This window comes from Malus domestica, chromosome 01, assembly GCF_042453785.1.
Source record: "Malus domestica chromosome 01, GDT2T_hap1".
Lineage (NCBI taxonomy): Eukaryota > Viridiplantae > Streptophyta > Magnoliopsida > Rosales > Rosaceae > Malus > Malus domestica.
In genome coordinates, this window is record NC_091661.1 from 29,270,052 (window position 1) to 29,293,700 (window position 23,649).

Sequence of the window (23,649 nt, forward strand, 5' to 3'; positions counted from 1 at the left end):
TTTAAACTATCCTAAGCAATGTTATCTATGATTTTCTATATATGTTACAACTTACAAGCTGCTACTATGCTACCTGATGATCAAATTGAAAGCTTTGATTTAAATTGATGATCTATCTATGCAGCTGATCGTTTGGTAGGAGTGATCTTGATGACTAGTCCAGGGAAAACATCATCCGGATCATGGATATGAGGGTTCCGCTCCACGATATACGGGTCGTCGCACTTGTCACTGATGGTGTGGAGGGTTTCACCTTCTCCGACGACATAAATTTCATCACACGGCCGGTTGATCATGAAGTCATTGAAGTGTTTCCCTCGAACCGAGTTGTTGTCCGGCGTAGAGTTGTTCTCTCTGATGGAAGCAAACAAGATCAAGGCTAATAGGGCTGTGGCGCAGTACCATGAGGCTGCGTCTGCCGCTTCTTCTGGTGCCATATAAATTAGGGTTTAGAGATGATAGAAGTGAAAAAGATGAGATATAAGGTGATGTGTTTTTTATGGAGCAGAAAGAGGTCTGAGTATTTGTATATATAGGTATATGAATGTGGGGGAGATATATTTGTGTTTATATGCGAGGAAGAAAGACAGGTTTTTGGTTGGTTGTTTGCGTTGGGAGGATGTCGGGTTCAACGTGGACTTGGATACAGTCATCACCTTCCTTGGCTACTACTGATTGAATTAATGCAAAACGACATGATTGGTTTCTGAGGTTTTATTCATTTGGATTCTAATTTTTTAACATTTTTTTTGAATTTGAGAAAGAACCTTCCATTTGGTTAGGGCAATTAGAATAGATTTTTAGAGGGGCTGCAACTAAGGGGGTGAACAAGAAATATATGTGAGTCAGTGTGGATGCTAGATAACCATACGATTCTGCAAATATAAGGTGCTAAGATGAGAGGGATCAACGGTTCACAATTAAATATACTGATATTTTCTCTTAATTTTATCTTATTTAATTGTCAATTGTCTAATTAGAATCTTATAGGGGTGTGATATCCACACACCCCTTTTTACTTCTCTCACACCTTTTTTATTTTCAGCCGTCGGATCGGATGAATTGAAGAAGATCAACGGACAGAAATTAACAAAAGGTGTGTGAGAAGTAAAAAGGGGTGTGTGTATAGCACACCCCATCTTATATTATTCAGTAGAAGTAGCTATGAAATAATATTTCTATATACAAAGGGAAAATTTTATACATAAAGCCTAGCTAATTAAAAAAATAGTATTATGGGAGTTTTTGTAATTGAAAATTTTAATTTAATAATTAAAAGAATTAAAGAAAGGTAGTGGCGGAAAATGTGGGGTGACAAATAGTGTGGAAGAAAAAGGCAAATAGCGTGAGGAATCGGAGCCCTTCCCCACCCACCACCTATAAAAAACCTGTAACTATCAAGTCATCAAGCAACTAACCCAAAAAGAAAGCTTCACATTTAATGCTTTACAATGACTAGGGAGTAGGAAGCCTTTGACATTTTTGCACCAAAAGGGTCCTTGAGACTTTTGGACTTAGACTGGTTTGGTAATGAGGTGCTTAAAAAAAAAAACACTCATAAAAAAAAGCTGTGAGGGTTTTAGGTATTTGGTAAATTGAAAAAAATTGGCTTATTTTGGAAGTTGCTATGAGAATAAGCTGAAATCAAAGGAAAAAACGGAAGCTGTTATTTGCAGCTTTGGAAAACTGGTTTTTTTTCAAAGCACACGGAGCTATAGTGCTCCTTTAATGAAAAGACCCACTATCAGACTGCCTTTTTTTTCCAAAAGCACTTTTACAAAAAAGTTTACCAAACACTCTGCTGATTTATTTCACAGCCACTTATTCTCACAGCACAACCGCTTATTCTCACATCAGTTTTTTTTCAAAGCACAGCAATACCAAACCAGCCCTTAGCCTCCTTGCGTGCTCCAAATTCTTGGCGTATTGGACCAGCTGACCCAGTCGCCTCCTCAAAGAAAAAACTTGTGAAAGGGTGTCTCGATTATGTCATTTATACATCACTTTTCATAAAAACATAATATTTTGTATATTTTGTTTCATTCAAGATTAATATCACATAATCTTCACTTGATTTTAGAGTTGTCATATTCAGATAGCATTGTCGAACATATTCTTCTCTCCTCTATAGTATAATTACGAATGAGCAACACAAGAGCCAAACTATATCATCTTTCTCTTTCTTTCGTTTTATTAGGGGGTGTGAACCGGTGAACCAATTTAAAACCATCATTCCCGATTTCCCGAACCCCCAACTAAACCTAGAGAGGAAAGGTTTGACATTTTATACGGATGCTGTAGAAGCATCCATGAATACGATTGAGTTTTATCTGAGGGAATACAACACGGGATCATTTCCTCGCTTTGCATCAAAAGTTTACGTTCACAGTTGGAAAATGGGTACGATTAACTATGTAAGTTTGGCGATTAATTATGTAAACCCAGGAAAGCTAGCGGCTGGTAGTGTAAATATTCAGCCACAAAATTTATGGAGGGTTTATTTGTTTGGTAAAGTGGTGATCCTCATTCTATTTGAATTTGAGATTTGACTACAATATTTACATATATTGAATACAATCACCATCTCAATGGTTAGATGATAATTATATAAAATACATATAGTCACTTAAATATTTATGACCGGTAGATAGTGATTGTACTAAACATGTAAGTATTGTAGTCAATCCAGCCAAATTGAAATTGAATAACAAATTTTCAATAGTTGGTAAAATATTAATTTGATTTTTACGTTTTTCCTCTTCTCTCAACTCAATTGACAGGATCAAGATTAATAGTGAAGGCTAGTGAGCTATTGAGGCCCTTAGTACGGACATGGTTCCTCTCCGGGTCTACGTATCCTAATCTACCAAATCCATGTATTTGAGCCATTGAAATTTGATCTAACGACTACAAACAGGGATTCATTTTAGAAGTTATAATAACTTTAGCTATTAGATCAAATTTTAATAGTCCGGATACATGAATTTGATGAATTAGGATACATGGATCCGGAGAGGATCCATGTCCCCTTAGTCCTACCAACTTCAGCACATAGCAGTTCAATACAAAAGCAGCTAAATGATACTACTTTATCGCAGGACGATTTCTTAAAGAAAAAAAATGATTTCCCAGCTCATTTTTTGCGTGCTTAAGTAAAAGTAGAGTGAGAAAACCATTGCATATTTTCATTGAATCAATAAACAATTACATCAACGGTACATTCTCAATTTAGGTATGAAATCCAAACAATGAAGAGGAAAAAGAGCTAAAAAATGGGCAGTATATATCCAGGACCATTCCAAGCTTTCAGTTACTTAAATAGCAACTCTAAATCAACAGGGAAGGGAAACGTCTATTGTATGAAAGCCTTATTTTTACTTTGCAAAGAGACTATTTTTATGACTCGAACCTATAACCTTACAATGACAAATGAAAACATTATTGCTATTTAATTAGAAGTGAGTTCACGTGTGATTTGTTTAGTAAAATTACAGAGTATCAAGTATCAACAAGTTGCATTTGGACATAGCTTACTTTTGAGGGAACGTAAGTAAGGCGGAAGTCTCATGTATAGAAACCAGGGTAGCTTATCCTCCCACACGACATGGATATATAACTTTGTATATTCATGGCGGCCGTCCAACTTGGCAATCAAACAACCCATTGGACGATTCTCTAGAAATTGGTACGTCAAAAGGGAAAGGGATCCTCTCCGGATTCTTTTCCACCTAATTCACCTAGTTCAAGATTCGGATCGTTTGAATTTGATTAAACGGCTACAAATAGAGGATCCTTTTAAAAGTGATAATAACTATAACCGTTGATCAAATTTCAACGGTTCGAATCCCGAACTAAATGAATTAGGTGAAAACAAATCCCGTTAAAAGTCCTATATAGGGGCAAGTCGGACTAGAAATTTCCACCTCGATCTCAATAAACAAGCTGAATTATATAACCACCAAATATTAGTTTTGTTTTATCCATAAACATAAGGATATGTTAATTTCTATTGTACACATAAAAATCAAAAGATCATTCAGACAGTATATATCATTAGCCAAAACTGATTAGTACATTTGGAACACACAATTAAAGTCTTTTAGCACGACGATAACAATTTCATTATAATATTATATTGATATAAATATTAAATAAGATGTTTTGAATAACAGTTATGATGTTCTCAAACTTCAACAAAACATAAAAGGCAAACTTGATCAAATTAATTGTCATCGTAGTCGATTTAGGACGATGAGAAATGCTAAAGAGGTTTTCTCAAAGTGAGGTTCTTCATGAATTCTCCGCCACCTTATATTTTTGACACAATTCATGTGCCAACATTATAAAAATGTACCAAAAACATGAGATGGCGGATAGTTTATGGCGACTCCTACTTTGAGAGTCTTCTTAGCATTTCTCTTAGGGTGATAGGTACCCTTATTTGGATTTGGTGTCATTCCCTAAAGAGAAATGTTTTTGGCACAATGTGTCTCTCTATGAACTCTTTGCCACTTCACAGTTTAACGTTAATTCTTGTGCCAACATTATAAAACATTGTGCTAAAAACATGAGGTGCTGAAAATTCCATAGAGAGCCTTACTTTAAGAGAATCCTTTTAGCATTTCTCTTCCCTAAATCTGGTGTCACCATCCACAATTATTTAGTAAATAATATCTTAGACATGACATGGTTATCCAATTGCAATCAAGTAAGTGATGGGACGCAATATAAACACATTTTTATCAAAATCACATTTTTACACTAAAAAGTCAATCTTGATACTATTCATTTTATCTTTTTTTTTTCCTTATCGTTAAAACTCAAAGTTTTCAAGTTATTTTTATTAGTTTTCCTTTATATCAATTGGTGACCTTAGTCTTGATGTCAATTATCCTCCAAACATATTTCAACCACATTTTAGCACTAAAACAATATTGTGAAGTGACATCTTGGTATTAATCATTTCTATCTTCCACGACAGTATGACACAAATTTCCAATTGGTGTATAATTGCGGCTACCTAAATGGGTGACTGCTAGATTATATTTGTCAAAGCACAAGCCGCAGTGTCATGAATAAACCAGCGGCCTTAAAAACTTGAGAAATGATGAGAACATTCTTTTAAAAGTGAGATTTTTTGTCACTTTATGTATTTGACATAATGTTTTGTAACGTTGACATATAAATTGACGTTAAACTGTGAGGTAGTAGAAGGTTTATGATAAATCTCACTTTGAGAGTCTTCTTAACATTCTTCTAAAAATTTTGTTGCATTATATATAATGTGGTTTATGGAAGATGATAAAAGATGGAAGTAAGAAATTTTGTGTTATGCACCATGTTTATAATTTTGAGGAGATCATAATGTATAAGTTTCTTTAACAAATAATTCATTTTCCAGTTTGATAAAGTTCATAATGGTAGTTCATCATTCCGAAATCGAGAAGACACTGAGGCATTTCAGTCTCTTTGTGGCCACCATCGTGTGTTCACTAACATCAGAAATCGAACCCATAATGTGCCATATGAAATACGAGCCTGAAATTTGTCAACCACTAATCACCCCATGGTGGTCCATTTATTTCTTCATTCAACAAAGTGGAGTGGTATTGTGTATATGACGCTATACCTAGTCTAAGTCGCATAGAAAGGGGCACCAACATGGTACTCTTATCAGTGGACATGTATTATGATACTTTCTGTTACATTTTTTTTATTGAAGCAATATCTTATTGTTAATGTATTGATAACATGTACGTACAATTTTTACATTACAATGATGTAAAGGGCATATCGACTTTGTGTTTCATAACTTGGATATTTCAGCCTATCAAGTTGGTGGCAGCAGAGAGGTCCATGGCATGTAAACAAGCACCAGCCCATGGTTTATAGTAGGGGATCTTGCTGGGCCAAGTTTGGACCCAAATATGTTAATTAATTGTTAATCGGTCAATATATTAAGCCCAAGCTCAAACAAGATGGAAACACCACTGGCGGCAAGGTCGATGAACAACTTCGACTTTTGCCTCTAATCCGATTCAATTTTAACCAAAACCAACGCCGATACTCATGAAACTCGCAGCACTCATTACGCGCCACTTCACCACCTCTACGGCGGTTCAAAAATCAGAGCGAGTGGCCACCGGACCAAGCACTTTGAGCTCAACCAAAGAGCTTCACGCACACCTTATCAGAACCCACCTCCATAATGACCCATCATCTTACATCTCCGCCGTATTTAAACAAAGCCCATTTAGTATTCGATCAAATTGAGCGGCCCACATTCTTGGTTTGGAATTATATGATCCGTGGATGGATTGTCACAGAGTGAGAAACCAGGTGAAGCAATTCACATGTCTCATAATATGTACCTTCAAGGATTGGCCGGGAATCCTGTGACTTTTATATTCATTTTCAAGGCTTTGTGCTCGAGCTTCTGATATTGGAAATGGGAAAAGGGTCCATGGCCATGCGTTCAAACTTGGGCTCGAAACGTATCTTTTTGTATCCAATGCATTAATTCACATGTGTGCGTATTGTGGTGGTTTGGGTTTTGCGCAGAAACTGTTTGATGGAATGTGGGAGAGAGATTTAGTCTCTTGGAATTCTTTGATATGTGGATATAGTCAGTGCAATCGGTTTAATGAGGTTTTGGGTCTATTTGAGGCAATACAGGCAGCGAATGTGAGGGCTGATGCGGTGACGATGGTGAAAGTTATTTTGGCATGTAATTACTTGGGTGAACGGAAATTTGCTGATTCTGTGGTTAAGTATATTGAAGAAAATATGTTAGGATTGATGTTTACTTGGGAAGGCGTGATTTGGCGAATTTGGCTCGGGAAGTATTTGATCGGATGGGTGAAAGAAATATAGTTTCTTGGAATGCCATGATCACAGGATATGCGAAAGTGGGAAACTTTGTTGATGCAAGAAAGCTTTTCAATGAGATGCCGAAGAGGAATGTGGTGTCTTGGACTTCCATGATCACTTGTTACTCTCAAGCTAACCAACATTCTGAGGCGGTGAGTCTTTTTCAAGAAATGATGGCAGCTAATGTGAGACCGGATGAAATAGCCGTGGCTAGTGTGCTTTCTGCTTGTGCCCATGTTGGTTCACTTGATGTGGGAGAGACTGTCCACCACTACATAAAAACGCATGGTGTGAAAGTAGATGTTTATGTCGGAAACGCTTTGATAGATATGTATTGCAAATGTGGGGTGGTTGAGAAGGCAATGGAAGTGTTCCAATGGATGGAAAAGAAGGACTCTGTCTCATGGACTTCGGTAATTTCAGGCCTTGCTGTCAACGGTTTTGCAGATTCTGCACTCGAATGTTTCTCGCGGATGTTGAGAGAAGGTGTTCAACCAACTCATGGAACGTTTGTTGGGATTTTTTTAGCTTGCGCTCATGTGGGATTGGTAGAGAAAGGATTGGAATAGTTTGAAAGCATGGAGAAGATTCATGGACTGATGCCAGAATTGAAACACTATGGATGTGTTGTGGATCTTTTGAGCCGCTCTGGCAAACTAGACAAAGCATCTGAGTTTGTACAAACTATGCCTGTTGGACCAGGTGTTGTAGTATGGAGGATATTGCTGAGTGCATGCAAGATTCACGGGAATGCGGCCCTAGCTGAGATTGTCACAGCCAAGCTTGTAGAACTGGATCCTTCCAACAGCGGAATTACATTCTCTCATCGAGTACTTACTCAGGTTCAGATAGATGGGATGATGCTATGAAAATGATAGAATTGATGGGTGAGAGAAAAGTGCAGAAGCCATTTGGTCGTAGTTCCATCAAAATAGATGGCATATTTTCGAACAACCCTCAAGAGTCGGGACTGATCACCTGAATGCATATGATTATTAGCATTATCAATTATGTGCTCAGCATCGGATTGACACGGTTGGTCTTGGAACAGAAGAGAGGCAAGAAACCATTGTGTACTATTTACACCTTCATGAGATCTCGGCTCCACAGAATAGTAGCAGCTATGCGGAAACGACAGTATGACTGACAGCATATGTCGTGTGGAGGACATTATAATAGATGCATAGTCATATGCGAACACCCTTCACCTGTGGTATTCATTAGTGGGTGTTTGCTTACGTCTATACATTCATATTATAACACGTAGATTAGTAATATTGTGCGGTGATGAAAAAAATGTTGACATATAAGTTAGCCTTAATTACAACCAATCTAGAGGTTTTCAATGCATACGGCTTGTCGTATGCGCTCATATTATTCTCATATTGTTCCATACGGTTGTAAATATTATAAAGAGAGATTAATTTGTCAATTTAAAAGCTTGCTATGTTAGATGACAAGCCTTTATCATTCCCTCCTAGGGCCACCTAGGTGCTAGGGGGCTGGTCGTCGTCTCGATTAATCTCTAGGCTTCTGAAAATTAAGAAATGACACCTAGACCTGCCTAAGCACTCATATAGGTTGAGACTCACCTAGATAGACAGATAACTTTCATTTTGTATTTTATTTTTTCAATAAATAAACCAACTAATCTATATGTGTGTTCCTATGTTTTCAGTATGTTCCAATACCTCATAATCTATATGTCATTTTATATTGCAATTTATATATCACAATACAATTATGTACTTTTTAAGTATAATAAAATATTAATTTTCATGTTATATAATATATTAATTAAAATTAAAAAAAAACCGTCTACGTCCCACCTAGATGCCTAGGCGTTAAATCTTTGCTTGCCGCTTGACTAACGTGTTTTAGAACCTGATGAAATTGCATGTGAATCATTCTTCACCCTTATGCCTTTTGTTCTTTTCTTTTAATAAGTCAATGTCCATTTCATATCACAAAGCTACAAGAACCATAATTTATTAATAATTCAGAAACTTAGCGTAGTTCCTATCGTATCATAAATTGCCGTATACCTATCTTAGACAACTATTATAAACCGACAAGAACAATAAGCTATCAGAAATTGAGCCGAACAACGTATATCAAGATAACATATATTCTGCAAGATATATACAATACAACAATGAATAGACCTCGCATAAGGTGTTAAAAAATAAACCAACTATATATGTCACGCCGCTGCACTACGTCTACCAACTAATTATTAAACCATATAGTAGGAATCCTTAAACACATTTGACTAATAATTAAGGTTACATCATTAAGAAAAGGCAACAAAACGAGCATTATCTCATAAGCATGCATCCTTGCTTCCACTCAAAGTAGGGCATTTGAAATATTATTATTTAGGGTTTGGCATCATGAGAAACAGTTGGTGCCGACTCGTATCTGACTAGACACTAGCGTGGCATACATTACCCCTTATTATTGTTATTTGTGGAATCCAATTATTGACCGTACTATGACAGTTTTGCAGATTTAAATCTCCCAATCTTCGGGGACCATCGTGTGGGTGGGATTCAACTGTTTCAGAATATCATCCCATATATTATTCACGTGGATGTTAGTCAGTGCGAGGTGTGCCGCAAAACCTAGGCTGGCAATAGAAGGACTTATGGGTGAAGAATGATTTGTATATGAAACGAGAATGTAAAACTAGTTGTATCTTAAATCATGCATACATTGCCATGTAGAAAGACATGCAACGCCATATAGATGACATACAACTCCATGTAGGATACTCAAATCACGAAGCGTATTATTTTTTTGGGATGTTACATGAAAAATCTAAAATAAATGATTTCCAGGATGCTATGATGACATTTTAAAAGAGAAGGAATTATAGAAAACAGAAATGTGTCAGCACCTGAGAGGCCATTCTCGTGTTGAGTTTGTTGAATCTTGTGTTGAGTTTGTTGAACAAACGAAATTATCTACATTAAAGGAGAGATGATGGGCTTAGCCTCACAATGAGTTAGCAATAATGTGGTTTAAATTAGTCTTTGTCGATAATCAAACTTAAGACCTCTCACTTACAAGTGAAGCGGAATACCATAAGACCGTAGTACTAAGTAGCTCTCGTGTTGAGTTTGTGACACTACTGAATCGCTCTCATTTCAGACATTCTAGCTGGCTAGGGTTTCAACTTTACCTAAGCAACTCCCCCCTATAAACCTGGCAGCAGAGAGAAAACATCGATCGATCTATTGGATATAATGAAAAAGTTAATTTTCTTGTTTGTAATTAAAGAGTTGATATTGGATAATTTGGTGATAGCATCACTAGTTAAAGAAAAATCAGGATTATTAGGATAATTAGGCCTAATTAGGTGAAATATTCAAATTTGGGTCAAAGAAAAATGAGGTATTTGATTTGTATCCTTTTTTCTTAGAAGAAGCGATAACGGTATAACGTTAAGAAAACATACAATCTTTAAGAAAGACATTATAGAGTAACTTTGGAGTTAAATTGGTGAATCAGCATGTTTTTTCTCATTGGATAGTTTTTGGATAACCATTATATTTAATCAATAAAATTCTCCCTTTTTGTTCCAAAAATTAATAAGAGGACTATATTGCAATTATCCTAAATGATCTCACATATCAAATCATCCCATATTTGAGGTAATTACTTCAAATATGTTTCTTGTTTTGGTTGCATCATCCAAATCATCTTTCAAAGCTATTAAATTACTAATCAAATTAAGTTCTATGTGGGGACAACATGCAAGGATGATACAGACGAGAACTTACGTGAATCTGACTCTGCATTTCGTGGAATACACTCACCAGAGTTCTGAATATCCGTTGAGGAAAATCATGCATGCATATTGTGCTTGCCTTAATTCAGTTACTTCCAAAAAGGCACAATTTTATCCTCGTTTTTGTGTACTCTGGAAAAATTAGTTATGCTTATTTTTAGCTACACCATCTAGCACACGATTCAATCTTATTTTGTTATATGTAACTCAAAAGTCACAATTTTATTATCTGAATCTCAAAATTCGCTTCACTTTACCTTCTGAAATTTGATTTTGATCTTAGTTTGCCTCTTGAAACTTGCAGTCGTCTCTAGGAAACTCAAAATTCGCTCCACAATGCCTTAGATCTGTTAGTTTCTTATGTGGGTATGACTTGGATGAGCTAGACTAATCAAATTTTATTTTATTTTCTTCATCTCTTCAATTTCTTTTAAACTGAATATTCTCTGATTGTTTAATGATGACGCGTAATGGAGGTTTATAATCAAATTTATTGCACATGTGACATAACTTATTGGGTGTTGGATCTCATGTATGTTTTAGGAGGCAACCTAGAAGTTTTAGGGAGAAGAGAGAGTCGACAAGTCAAAGTGGAATGAATTTTGAGTTTCAAGGAGTAAAGTGGTCACTTTTAAGTTACATGGGGTAAAGTCAGATTAAAAAGGAATTTCAGGGGACATAGCTAAAAATAAGCCAATTAGTTACTACTTAGTGGTATTTGTGGGAAATTTTTCTGTGTAACTGTAACATAATTTGGTGTAGCAATAGTTATATTCGTATTGTGTATGAATAACATCACGTGACTGTAATACTCGAAATTTCTTGTATGTGAGGCATAGGAAAGGAAACTATGATCCCAAATTCGTTGCCCATAAATGAGGAGTATATGCAAACTGTGATGTAACAGTCTAACAATGGAGATCCCATTTTGCAAAACTATAATATCCATGGGGTTCTAGTTTTACGGGAGTGCTAGCAACTTTTGCACTAACCTTTGTAATTGGATCATTTCACTGTACCTATCATTTTCTTATGGAAAAACAAAATGTTAATGCGTATGTGTCTTTGACAAAGAATTAATGATGAAAAATAAAAAAATAAAATCTCAAATACATTAAAGGTCTTGTTTTTGTGTAAAAAAAAAATACACTTGTTACTTGAAAAATGAAAAGATTCAAATACAAAAGTTGCTAGAATTTCTCTTCAATTTACACCTTATTTTGAGACAACTTTCAAAATAGCAAATGTAGCGATATCTCAAGTTTATATCGTGCTATTATGTCGTTAGCATTATCCACATAAGGGTTGAAAATTCATGTCCGGGAGAAACTTAGGTCCAAAATCCCAATACGGATGAAAATTCCCCAAGAAATAGACGAATATATCCAAAAAGTGTGATTGTATGCTTTTATTTATGGCAAATTTGTGCATTCGATGAGGACGAATCACCTACGTATAAATCCAAAGTAGATAATACTTTGGTTTTGGATTATTCTCGATAGTGGGTATAAATATATGCATAATTAGAATATACCGTAAATGTATTTATTGGGTGCTCTATAATTTCTATATTGCAACTTGACACGAAATCTTATTTTATAATTCCATAAGCTTGCTTGCTTTCAACCCTAGTATAAATATTACACCAAGAACCGCTCTGTTCCCACACAAAAAAGAAACCTCTCCGTGCCTGCCTTCTTTTATTTTGGGTGCAATTTACTCTGTATATTTCAATCACATAAAAAAGCAAGCAAAAAATGGGTAAGGGAGGCAAAGCTGCTGAGCCAGAAAACATGGGTGCTTGGCTTCTTGGTGTTAACAACATCAAGATCCAACCTTTCAAGCTTCCCAGTGTTGGTATGCGCCTTCCCTAAATATTTTAGTTTCGTCATAGTGTTCTTTCGGTTTTTTGTCTTCAGTCGAGATATTTATGATCATAATGACTTACATCTCGCACCATTTTCTTGGGATTTCTTAATTTAGGGGTCCATGATGTTCGAGTTCGGATCAAGGCTGTCGGCATTTGTGGAAGTGATGTTCACTACCTCAAGGTTCATCTCCCTTCCATGTCCTTTCCCCTGTTTTTAATATCTATGGATTTTTAAAATTTTATTTTTGTTCGTTTTAGATGGCATTGTTCATTCCTGAAATAACAATGAAACCAAAGTAGGAACGTTGATAATTTTCTCTGTTATATCCAACAGATCAGTACCTAATCACTGTGTTTTTTTTTGGTTTTTTTTTTTTTTTTTGCAGACCATGAAGTGTGCAGATTTTGAAGTTAAAGAGCCAATGGTAATTGGCCATGAGTGTGCTGGGATCGTTGAGGAAATCGGGGCCGAGGTGATGCATCTCGCTCTGGGCGATCGTGTGGCAGTAGAACCTGGAATCAGCTGCACACGGTGCCAGCAGTGCAAAGGTGGAAGGTACAATCTTTGCCCGGACATGAAGTTTTTTGCCACCCCTCCGGTTCATGGTTCCTTGGCAAATCAGGTAAAAATGTACACAATAATAAAATTTTATAGGCTTTGCGCCAGATTGATATTGTATTATCACATGCATTAATTAGGCTTGTGTAATAACCATTTCGTTTAACAGATTGTGCATCCTGCGGATCTGTGCTTTAAGCTCCCGGAGAATGTGAGTTTGGAGGAAGGGGCAATGTGTGAGCCCTTGAGTGTTGGGGTTCATGCTTGCCGGAGAGCCAATGTGGGACCGGAATCAACTGTCCTGATCATCGGAGCCGGCCCCATCGGTCTGGTTTCGGTGCTGGCTGCCCGTGCATTTGGGTCACCCAGAATTGTCATTGTGGATATGGATGACCAGCGTCTAGCCATGGCGCAGTCTCTCGGTGCTAATGACACTGTCAAAGTTTCGACAAAAATGGAGGATTTGGATGATGAAATTGCCCAGATTAAGACAGCCATGAAATCCAACGTGGATGTGAGCTTCGATTGTGTCGGTTTTAACAAAACCATGTCAACAGCTCTTGGTGCCACCCGTCCCGGCGGCAAAGTTTGCCTTGTCGGAATGGGACACGGCACGATGACAGTCCCACTTACTCCGGCTGCTGCCAGGTACAAAGCGATTCCATTTCCTGTCCTTTTTTCTAGCTTTCTCGATAAAATCGAATCGACCCCTATCTTGTCCTACATCAATAACTTAAGTTTTTAGGCATTGTGGATCAAAAGTGTAACTGCAAGTATACGCTTATTAGATAATTAGGGTTTTCTCGCCTTATCTGATATTAGAGTTTTGTCTTTTGAACACAGGGAGGTTGATGTTGTTGGAATTTTCCGGTACAAGAACACATGGCCTCTTTGCCTCGAGTTTTTGAGAAGTGGGAAGATCGACGTGAAGCCGCTCATTACGCACCGCTTTGGGTTTAACCAAAAGGAGGTGGAAGAAGCATTTGAAACCAGTGCCCGTGGGGGAAATGCCATTAAGGTCATGTTTATTTTGTGAAAGATGAGTCACGAGTTGGTGAATTTCGGACCCTTGAGAGGACAAGTTGTGATGGCTCGGAATATCGGAAGTTCATCAATCTCTGATGAGAAATGGAGATGCAAAACTTGTTGATGTACAGAGATCATATACCTTCAATAAACCTCAGCTCCGCTAGTGTTTTTTTTTTAATGTTTTAATTTTTTGTGATCTTACTTTTTACATGAGTCTTTCAATACCTATGAACTATATATGTAAGATGATGCCTAAAGGTTCTTAACTACGAGGCATATTATTATTATTTTTTGACACAAATGGTTTTATTTAACACAAGGCTCATGGTTGTGGTGTAGGGCTTCTCCCATTTCTTTGAATCCTAGATGTTCTACAAAAATAGCCACATACTCTTGGCCACATTGTTGTTAACATATAAATATCATTTAACTCGTCAAGGAAAATGAGGAATTCAAAACTTTGGACTTCTTTCAGCATTAGGAAGAAGAGAACCATCAAGCTAAGAGTTTGTCGGTGCCTCGCATTTTAGTTGATGATAAACCTCATTCGTGAATGGAGGATTATGGGGTAACCAAATGTGACTTATGCGCGAGTTAGGTTAACCAAAATGCAATCTATATTAGCATTCAAAGAGACTTGGCCGCAGTGATTTTAATTGATAAATATAAATGAACTTGTCCATTTAAAATTGTAGTATTTTTATCAACAAAAAAGGACGAGTTCAAGTTCTGGACCTCTTCTAATATTACGAATAAAAGTATCACTAGACTAAAAGTTAGATGGTACTTCGTGTTTTATTTTTTGGTCAAGTGGCTTCATACATAGATGCATCGTGAGGAGGATTATGAGAGATACTTACAACGCGATCGAGGAGGATTATGAGAGGTACCAATAACGTGACCCATGCACAAGTTAGGTAAAGAAAAGGTAATAAATGATGTAGAAAGAAAAAAAATTGAAAGGGACCCTTAAATAATATCTCCCAGCTAGGATATGTTGTAGATGCAGGAGGATCCTTGCCGGATCTTCTTTGTGAGAATCTTAAGGATCATTTAATCACATCCGTTCATCGTATATCATCCAGTCAGAAATGATTGTAAATTTTTTTATTTAAATTTGAATATAAACAGTACCTGACAAAAACTGACGCATAATGTACGATGAATGGATGTGATTGGAGGATCTCTAGGATCCTTACAAAGAGAATCCGACGAGAATGCTCTCTCGTTGCAGACATGCTCAAAATAACTTCCAACTTCCAACTTCCAAGCAAGAAAAGTGACAAACCATGTAAATATTATAATGCGGGACTTTCCCTAATTGTAGTAGATCATATAATGACTACTCACCATCCTTCATCTTCAAAACATGGTGTGGACATGACATCTAAGTCTTTCCCAAGCCTGAGGTAAATATTTTTAGCAAATGTGGTTACATGTCTTTTCAAGCATTGTAAGTGTTTTTTTAATTTTTCGGTTAGTAAAAATATACTTGGTCTCTTGCATTGGTAGAACTGTATAGATATCATCAATGCATTTCTTGTCAGATGACACTTGATATTCATCAAGCTGCAAAACAGAACCATTTCATCTGTAAACTTCCAAATGACATGGATTAGCTGTGTACTTTGAAGCAACGCCACTTCGGGAAAAATTGAAGAAAATTTCATCATCACAACTCCGTTTCTTAATTCAAACACATCCATTCACATGTATATTTTGTTTGAGCTGGTCATTGCAAGGGACTCCAAGCATTTTATCAGTCATCCCAGCTATCCCAAGTAATCTCAGTAATTCAAGAGATCATGTGCAATGTAACCCTCAACCCTGCGTAATTAATGGCTACTACCCAACGCAGATTGACACGTACACACCATGCCATATATGTGTGTGACCGAACACGATAGGAAAACAGCATCAGTAGTCATTTACACAAGATGAGGTGAATAAAGCATTTAGCCACCGATACTTGTGTTCGTGCATGGTGCATGTTACTTAGATAATGCTTCAAAATCTCCGGGTGTTGAAGAGAACCTTGATACTAGCTCTTTACGAGTTCATGATGCTTCTCTTCAATGGTTTGTGCAAACTCAAGATTTATCTACTCCATATGCCGGTTCAATGAAGGGGCAGCTAGCCTGTAAGGCGATTCCCGGCATAATATATATTGATCTCTCAACAATCCAAAAGCAGCCAGAGGGAAGGGTAGGAGATGACAGTTCCAATGACCCATGGGATATCCAGCAAGAGAGAGATATATAAGGTCTCTTATGAAGGAGGAGGATTATCTTCCTTCCTAATCTCTCTTTCCTTCCCTCATTTCCTATTTAAACGGTTATAATTAAACCACGTCATCATCTTGTATTGATTTTTTAGAGAGAGAAAGAAAGACAAAAAAAAAACGGTGAGAGGAAGAGTGGGAAGAAGATGAGAGAATCCTACTCTCTTAATTTGAATCAGTCTTGCCCTCACTATATTTTCATAGCCTTAGGAAAATGTAATTTCTCTGCTCCAAGTCAGCTGCTTCCACTGTTTTTGTCTTCCACTGTGATCAGAGAGTATGAGTTTTGTAAGTTGCAACTTGCAAGTGACTTTGTTCCTTTCGTTTTTATATATACATATATATATTTGCCCTACATCATCAATACATTAACATCATAAAACTACAATATGCCTAGTCATTTTCTTATCAAATAAATAATTTCATAAAACAAACTCCAACGTTACATTAAAGTCATCTGCAAGACCAAAACACACACTAAGAGTTCAACAACACAAAACTATTGGGAAAGACAACCACATCAACTAAACAACACGCGCGCATAACCACAACTAATTTTAATCACTAACCAAGCCCAAGAAACCCAAAACCCTAAAACAACCCATAAATATCTAAAGCAAATTTCCGCCAACAAACCAAGGAAAATTAGTTGAGCCGGGTGCAATGGTGTAAAAAAGTCTGCCCAACAACCCTAGTCATTGGTCATCCAGAAATTAAACCTAAACCTTACCTTATCTTAAACTGTCGTTATGTTTTTTCACATTACCAAACGTCAATGAGAAGAGAGGGTCTTCTATACGTACGGCACCTGGAATCCTTGTAAGAGAGGGTGAGATAAAAAATGGGCCAAAATTAGCATGAAAAATCAGGAAGGGTGGAGTAAGCGAGTGTTGTTTGTGTATGGAGTGATACATATATACACGTGGTCTGGTTACTGAACCTTAGAATTTCTCTAATGAGAAAGCCATTTGAATCACCAATAAAGGTTCTTTAGAATGAAAAGGCTAACAAGAGTAGCATATTCCACCTTATATAAATTGCACCATTCAAGTTATTGCTTAAGACTTTTGACTTCAATTTCTCATAATGATGTAGTAATAGTCTCATGCATATAGGAACCATCAAATATATTTAATTGAGTTTTAGAGCAACACAAATAATTAAGTAGTCATTTAAGAACATTTTAAATATTTTTGGGGTAGATCAAAAGTCCAATTCGGATTAGTGTTTCATTGTGTTGTATTCCTTACAAATATATGTACTAAACCCTTGAGAAAGGAGACTTGAATGAATTAAAATATAATTTGCTTAGTGCAATCGAAGTGAGTTGTTTCTTCTTCTAAAATCAAGTTTGAGACTTGGTTATGTCGAGTGAATCCACAATTAGCAACGTGAGTGATTTTCGTTGCCCCTGATTGAGTGATTCACAAGTATCTATCTCTCGTTCTTTCTATTTTCCTCGGTCCCAATTTAAGTACTTTTGTCTATACAAATAGATCACTTTCGCTACATCTTGAGAAACTTATCTCACACTGTTTTAATTAGGGAAAATATATAGGATCAAAGGCCAATGGAAGATGGTGAGTGCACTCCTTCGGCAAACCTAACCCACATAACATATGCCTTGAAATAAAATATAAAATAATTAATTGATACCAAAATCACAATAACCCGTAGTAATTCTTTTATCAAAATAAATAAAGATAAACGTCAACATGACATCAAAGTTATTTACAAGATGAATACACACCAACCAAAAGGACAACATCACACTCACAACAGGCAACAACCTCATCGACCACTGATTAAATATCACACATAACCGAAAGAAGCTTAATCAGTAACCAAGCTCAAAGAACCCAAAACCCTAAAACAACTGATAAGGCTAAAGCAAAACAACTATGGCCACCATTTGAAAAGAGTGCCGGCATCAAACTCGATGCATCTAACTGAAAATATTTTGTGTAACAACGGGAATCATTCAGTCCAATAACCCTAGTTAGATTTAGATATGGTGATCGTTTCGTGTTTATCATATTTGTGTTGTTTTCGTGACATACTTGATGTTTAAACGGAATGTGTCTTGTCAAATCCATTAAAATGAACTGGTAATATGACCCGACTCAAACTCAACTTGTTAAAATTAACAAGTATTATGACCCGACCAGTTACGTATTAAAAAATATATATTTTGCTTCAATAAATAACCAAATGAAAAACGTTATACTAAATTAGTATTTACATACCATGTTGTTACTAAATTATATCTACATACCCTAAATCTTAAAATCCTAAACCCTAAACTCTAAAATTCAAACAATGATGTAACCATCATCAAAGCATAAAGAATGTGATCACGAATGTTGACAAAAAAAAATTTCACATTTTTCGCACTTGTAAATTAATTTTTATGAATGTTTTGATGTGCTTTGGTATTTTGTAGGAAAAGTCAATTTACTTTAAAAAATTCTTCATGAGCGGTCAAAGTTGACCACCCATGATTGTTGATCATCGTTGACCGACGTTGACTGTTGACCACTCATGGTCAATGATTAACGGAATGATCCAATAATAGCCTGATTATTTAATGTGTTGACCATAAATCCGATACTTTCGGGTCGAATTAATGGGTTGTGCAACAAATTCTTAGGTCTAGTCAAATTATAGTCATCCGCAATTCCCTAATTAAGCATATTCCAAAAGGAAAAAAAAAACTAATATATGAATATCTACCATATTAAGGTATATTCCACCTTAATTATAAAATTGCTCTATTCCAGGTTACGATTTAGACTCAAATTTGCTCTTAAACACTTTCGACCAAACAAAGAGTAATACTAGAGATACTCAATTTGGAAATTAAATTTTAGAAACTAAAGGATATAGAAGTTGATGATTGATTTATTACTTAAATATTGATAGACGTGCTCATTTCTAATTTCTATTAGATACATTATTTAGTTTACAATTTTAGTCTTCAAATTTAATCTTCTTAACATTACTTATAAATATATAGATCACTCTGGCTACTTCAGTAGAAATTTCATCCAAAACTAATTTAATATATTTCCACTCTGTTAAAATAAGATGAAACCCCAATGGACGATGGTGAGCACACTCCTAGGACAAACCTAACCCACATATATCATATGCCATGGAAATAAAGAAAAAAAACTTGCATAAACGAGGATCGTTCGTTTCATGCATGTTGGATAATACATGATTACAAACAGTTGTTTCCTACGCGTAGCTGACTGTATATCGGCGTGGAGTCATCATCCCTGTCCTATTGCTGTTACTGTTCGCTGGAGGAGATCGGGATTCGGGAGGTATCCAATTATTGACCGTACTACTACAACTACTACGGCGATTTTTGACTTGACATGCTGCATATGTTAAACAACTTTGGGGACCAGTTGCAAATTCAGCGGTTGGAAAAATCTATCACACATATTTTTGACGTGGAAACTAGTCACTTGATGTATGATGCTTGCCAGAAAACATATAGGCTGGCAACCACAGAGAGAGAGAGAGTGACCATCTAATTTAACATAGCAAACTTTGAGAGTCCATCTTTTTTTTTATATATAATTAAATTCTATTTTTGTCGGTAATTTATGTGAAATAATTAACATTAGATAATTAGGATTAGGATGTAATTTTTTTTGCCGGTAATCAGACATTTACAAACCCAAGAACAAGAAGATAAATCTAAGCAATAGTCGATTTAGGACAGTACTTGCAGTGTACCCATCCTCCTCATTCACTTAGGGATTTTCGAGTATCAACCAGAACATAGTATGTGGTGGGATTCTTAGTTGTTGAATCCTTAGCTGGTAGATGCTTGGATGCACATTTATTTGTTTATTTACACTGTCTACGATATGCGGGGGTTTATTATAAAATTTTCGCACCCAATGCATCCACCTCATAGGTAAATCTATTTGACCTCCTAAAAATTTTGTTTCTTAATCATCGTCTAAACTTCATTTGAATTTAAAATCTTAAATTGCTAACCAAGATAAATTGTTTTTTTTTTAACGTTTTATGTAACTGTGTCTAAATCAAAACGCCCCTTTTAATTTCCTTATGCGGCAAGTAATCCGAAGTTGTCGTAATTTTTGAAGGTTTCCTATTCATATATAAAGATTATTTGGGTAAGTATTTGATAATCAACTATTGAATAAGGATTTGCTTTTGGGTCAAAATGTGAATGAGATTTTATCCGATATGATCCCTTGTACCAACGCAGGTAATTACATCAAATGTATTTCTTTTTGAGTTGCAAAGAACCTTAATCCTAATTTATCCTTTAAACCTACCCAACTACAAATGGAAATTAAATAATTAAGATGTGGGACCACAAGGGACGGTTGCTACGTGTATCTGACTCTGCATGTCGTGGAATCGATTCAGCAAATGCATAATATCCGTTCATTCCGGCCCACGCCTACTCTTTTCGTAATTGTGACTTCGATTCGGCTGCTTCCAACAAGCTCGTAAATATCAATCCCCAAATATTATTCTGTTTCTTTACCAAAAAAAAAAATATATATATATATATATATATTTATTTATGCTGTTTAGAAAAAGAAAAATGCTAATAAGACTTCTTCAAAAGAGTTTTTTTATAGACTTTCCGTCATTTCATATTTTTATTAATTAATGAAATTTTTTTTGTCAATAAAAAAATGATGAAAAAACAAATTAATCTTCTATCACACACAAAAAAAATGATAGACAATAATGTAACTTCATAGGTCCAAATTTTGCTTTTTTTATTGAAGCCTCACAAGTGATGTTAAAATACCTCCAATATTAAAAAAAAAAAAAAAAACTCTCACTCCCCCCCCCCCCCCAACGTTCTCTCTCTCTCCCTCTCTCCTTCTAATTTTCTAAAAAAATTTGTAGACAAATACTAGTATTTTATAAGTAGACTTTTTTAAAAGCAGATTGTTTAAGTTTGATTTTTACCAAATGCAAATTTGAACTATATTATTACTAATTCATTATGAGGTTGAGCCTATCCCCTCTCCTTAGGATAGATAATACCATTTCTTAAAAAATTATATATATAGTCTCTTTAACATCACTGTAAATAAAAATTCTGCAATTATACCAATCACAAAAGGACTTTTTTTTTTATATTTTAGATGACTTATTTCTTCCGTATCAAAATATAATTTACAAAAATACTTTAACTTCTCGGATCATTGTTAAATGGTAATATGGATACTTCTCCTTTTCCGTAAAGTAATTGGATAATACAGTTTGGTTTTGGATAGCTGTATAAGGGCAACTTGACCAAATCACACTCCTCCAAACTCATATAAATACCATCCCGCATCCACTCTATTTCCATCAACAAATCAAACAAGTCCGTGTATTCCGTGTATTCCGTGTCTTCTGTGTCCATTTTATTTGGAGAAGAAAGAAGTTTGTGTCTTCTAAACACAGATAAACGCCCTAGAAAAAACCAGAGAAGAGTAAAAAATGGGCAAGGGAGGCCAATCCTGCAATGGCATGGTTAGAGATGTCAAACCTGTGGAGAAGGAAAACATGGCTGCTTGGCTCGTTGATGTTAACACCATCAAGATCCTACCTTTCAAGCTCCCCACTATTGGTAATAATCTCTCTCCTTTTTAATTTCGTTGTTGTTCTGTTCGGTTTTTAGTTTCAGTTTGCAGTTCTATATTTTTTTTTGTTTTCTTGGATGTATAGCTAACTTGTTTTTCCCCTATTTTGTTGGGATTTCTTTATTTTAGGACCGAATGATGTTCAAATTCGAATTAAGGCTGTCGGCATTTGCGGAAGTGATGTTCACTACCTCAAGACCATGAAATGTGCGGATTTTGAGGTTAAAGAGCCGATGGTGATCGGACATGAGTGTGCTGGGATCGTAGACAAAGTTGGGAGCGAGGTGAAGCATCTGGTGCCCGGTGACCGAGTGGCGGTTGAGCCCGGCATCAGCTGCGCACATTGCCAGCAGTGCAAAGGAGGCCGCTACAATCTCTGTCCCGACATGAAGTTTTTCGCCACCCCACCGGTTCACGGTGCCTTGGCTAATCAGATTGTGCACCCTGCAGATCTGTGCTTTAAGTTGCCGGAAAATGTGAGCTTGGAGGAAGGGGCAATGTGTGAACCCTTGAGTGTTGGGGTTCACGCTTGTCGGCGAGCCAATGTTGGTCCTGAAACAACTGTTCTGATCATCGGCGCAGGGCCTATTGGTCTGGTCTCAGTTTTGGCCGCTCGTGCTTTCGGGGCACCAAGAATTGTTATAGTGGATATGGATGACAAGCGTCTAGCGATGGCAAAGTCTCTCGGGGCTGATGACACCGTCAAAGTTTCAACAAAAATGGACGATTTAGATGATGAAGTTGCCGAAATTAAAAAAGCCATGATCTCCGAAGTGGATGTGACCTTCGATTGTGTGGGTTTCAACAAAACCATGGCGACCGGCCTCAATGCTACTCGTCCTGGCGGAAAAGTCTGCCTTGTCGGAATGGGACACGGCCTGATGACAGTGCCTCTCACCCCTGCTGCTGCTAGGGAGGTCGACGTTGTTGGAGTTTTCAGATACAAGAACACATGGCCGCTTTGCCTCGAGTTTTTGAGGAGTGGGAAGATCGACGTGAAACCGCTTATCACGCACCGTTTTGGATTCACGGAGAAGGAGGTGGAAGAAGCGTTTGCAACCAGTGCTCGTGGGGGTAATGCCATCAAAGTAATGTTCAAATTGTAAAGACAGTGACAAGTTTTGTTTATCAAATTCTTAGTAGAATGTAGAGGGTGGGTGAGGGTGGGTGGCGGTGGGGCTCGCGATGGGGGTGGGGGTGGGGAGATATTATTTACGTCATCACAATAAGCACGTTCCATTCCATTGTATGGTTTTTTAAGTAATGACAGTATTACTTTTCGTGGGCTTCTCGTTCTGTTTGTTTTGTATATTAGTCCTGCAACTGCAAAGCTTAACAAAAGGACTCCTTACCTGTTTACTAACTTAACCTTTGAAATAGAGTGCTTTAGATCCATTCCAACGTTCTATTTTTTCATCCATGGTGATATCCGACTGACCATAAACAGTGGAAAAAAATTAAGGGGTGTGCTATCTATACATCTCATTTTACTTCTCACACTCCTTGAACATTTATGTTTGTTTATTTTCTTCAATTCATCTGATCCAATGATCGAAAATTAAAAATATGTGTGAGAAGGAAGATGGGGTGTGTGTGGATATCACACCCCTA

The 23,649-nt window shown here is 36.5% G+C and overlaps 3 protein-coding genes and 1 pseudogene across 3 annotated transcripts; 3 read left to right on the forward strand and 1 right to left on the reverse strand.

Annotated features, from left to right (window-relative positions):
• Window positions 1-116: 116 nt before the first annotated feature.
• LOC139191542 (uncharacterized) lies at window positions 117-437 on the reverse strand. The gene has a single exon (XM_070812433.1). It carries the CDS (start codon window positions 435-437, stop codon window positions 117-119), a length of 321 nt encoding a protein of 106 aa, XP_070668534.1.
• Window positions 438-5,991: 5,554 nt separating this feature from the next.
• On the forward strand, window positions 5,992-8,302 carry LOC103440009 (pentatricopeptide repeat-containing protein At2g29760, chloroplastic-like; annotated as a pseudogene).
• A 3,902-nt stretch (window positions 8,303-12,204) lies between these two features.
• Window positions 12,205-14,440, forward strand: LOC103440002 (sorbitol dehydrogenase-like). Its single transcript, XM_008378672.4, has 5 exons — window positions 12,205-12,520; window positions 12,647-12,714; window positions 12,920-13,156; window positions 13,262-13,740; window positions 13,936-14,440. Exons 1-5 carry the CDS (start codon window positions 12,421-12,423, stop codon window positions 14,126-14,128), a joined length of 1,077 nt encoding a protein of 358 aa, XP_008376894.1. The 5' UTR covers window positions 12,205-12,420; the 3' UTR covers window positions 14,129-14,440.
• Window positions 14,441-21,495: 7,055 nt separating this feature from the next.
• LOC103440086 (sorbitol dehydrogenase) lies at window positions 21,496-23,326 on the forward strand. Its single transcript, XM_008378772.4, has 2 exons — window positions 21,496-22,025; window positions 22,168-23,326. The coding sequence occupies exons 1-2, from the start codon at window positions 21,896-21,898 to the stop codon at window positions 23,142-23,144; spliced, it is 1,107 nt and encodes a 368-aa protein (XP_008376994.1). The 5' UTR covers window positions 21,496-21,895; the 3' UTR covers window positions 23,145-23,326.
• The last annotated feature ends 323 nt before the right edge of the window (window positions 23,327-23,649 follow it).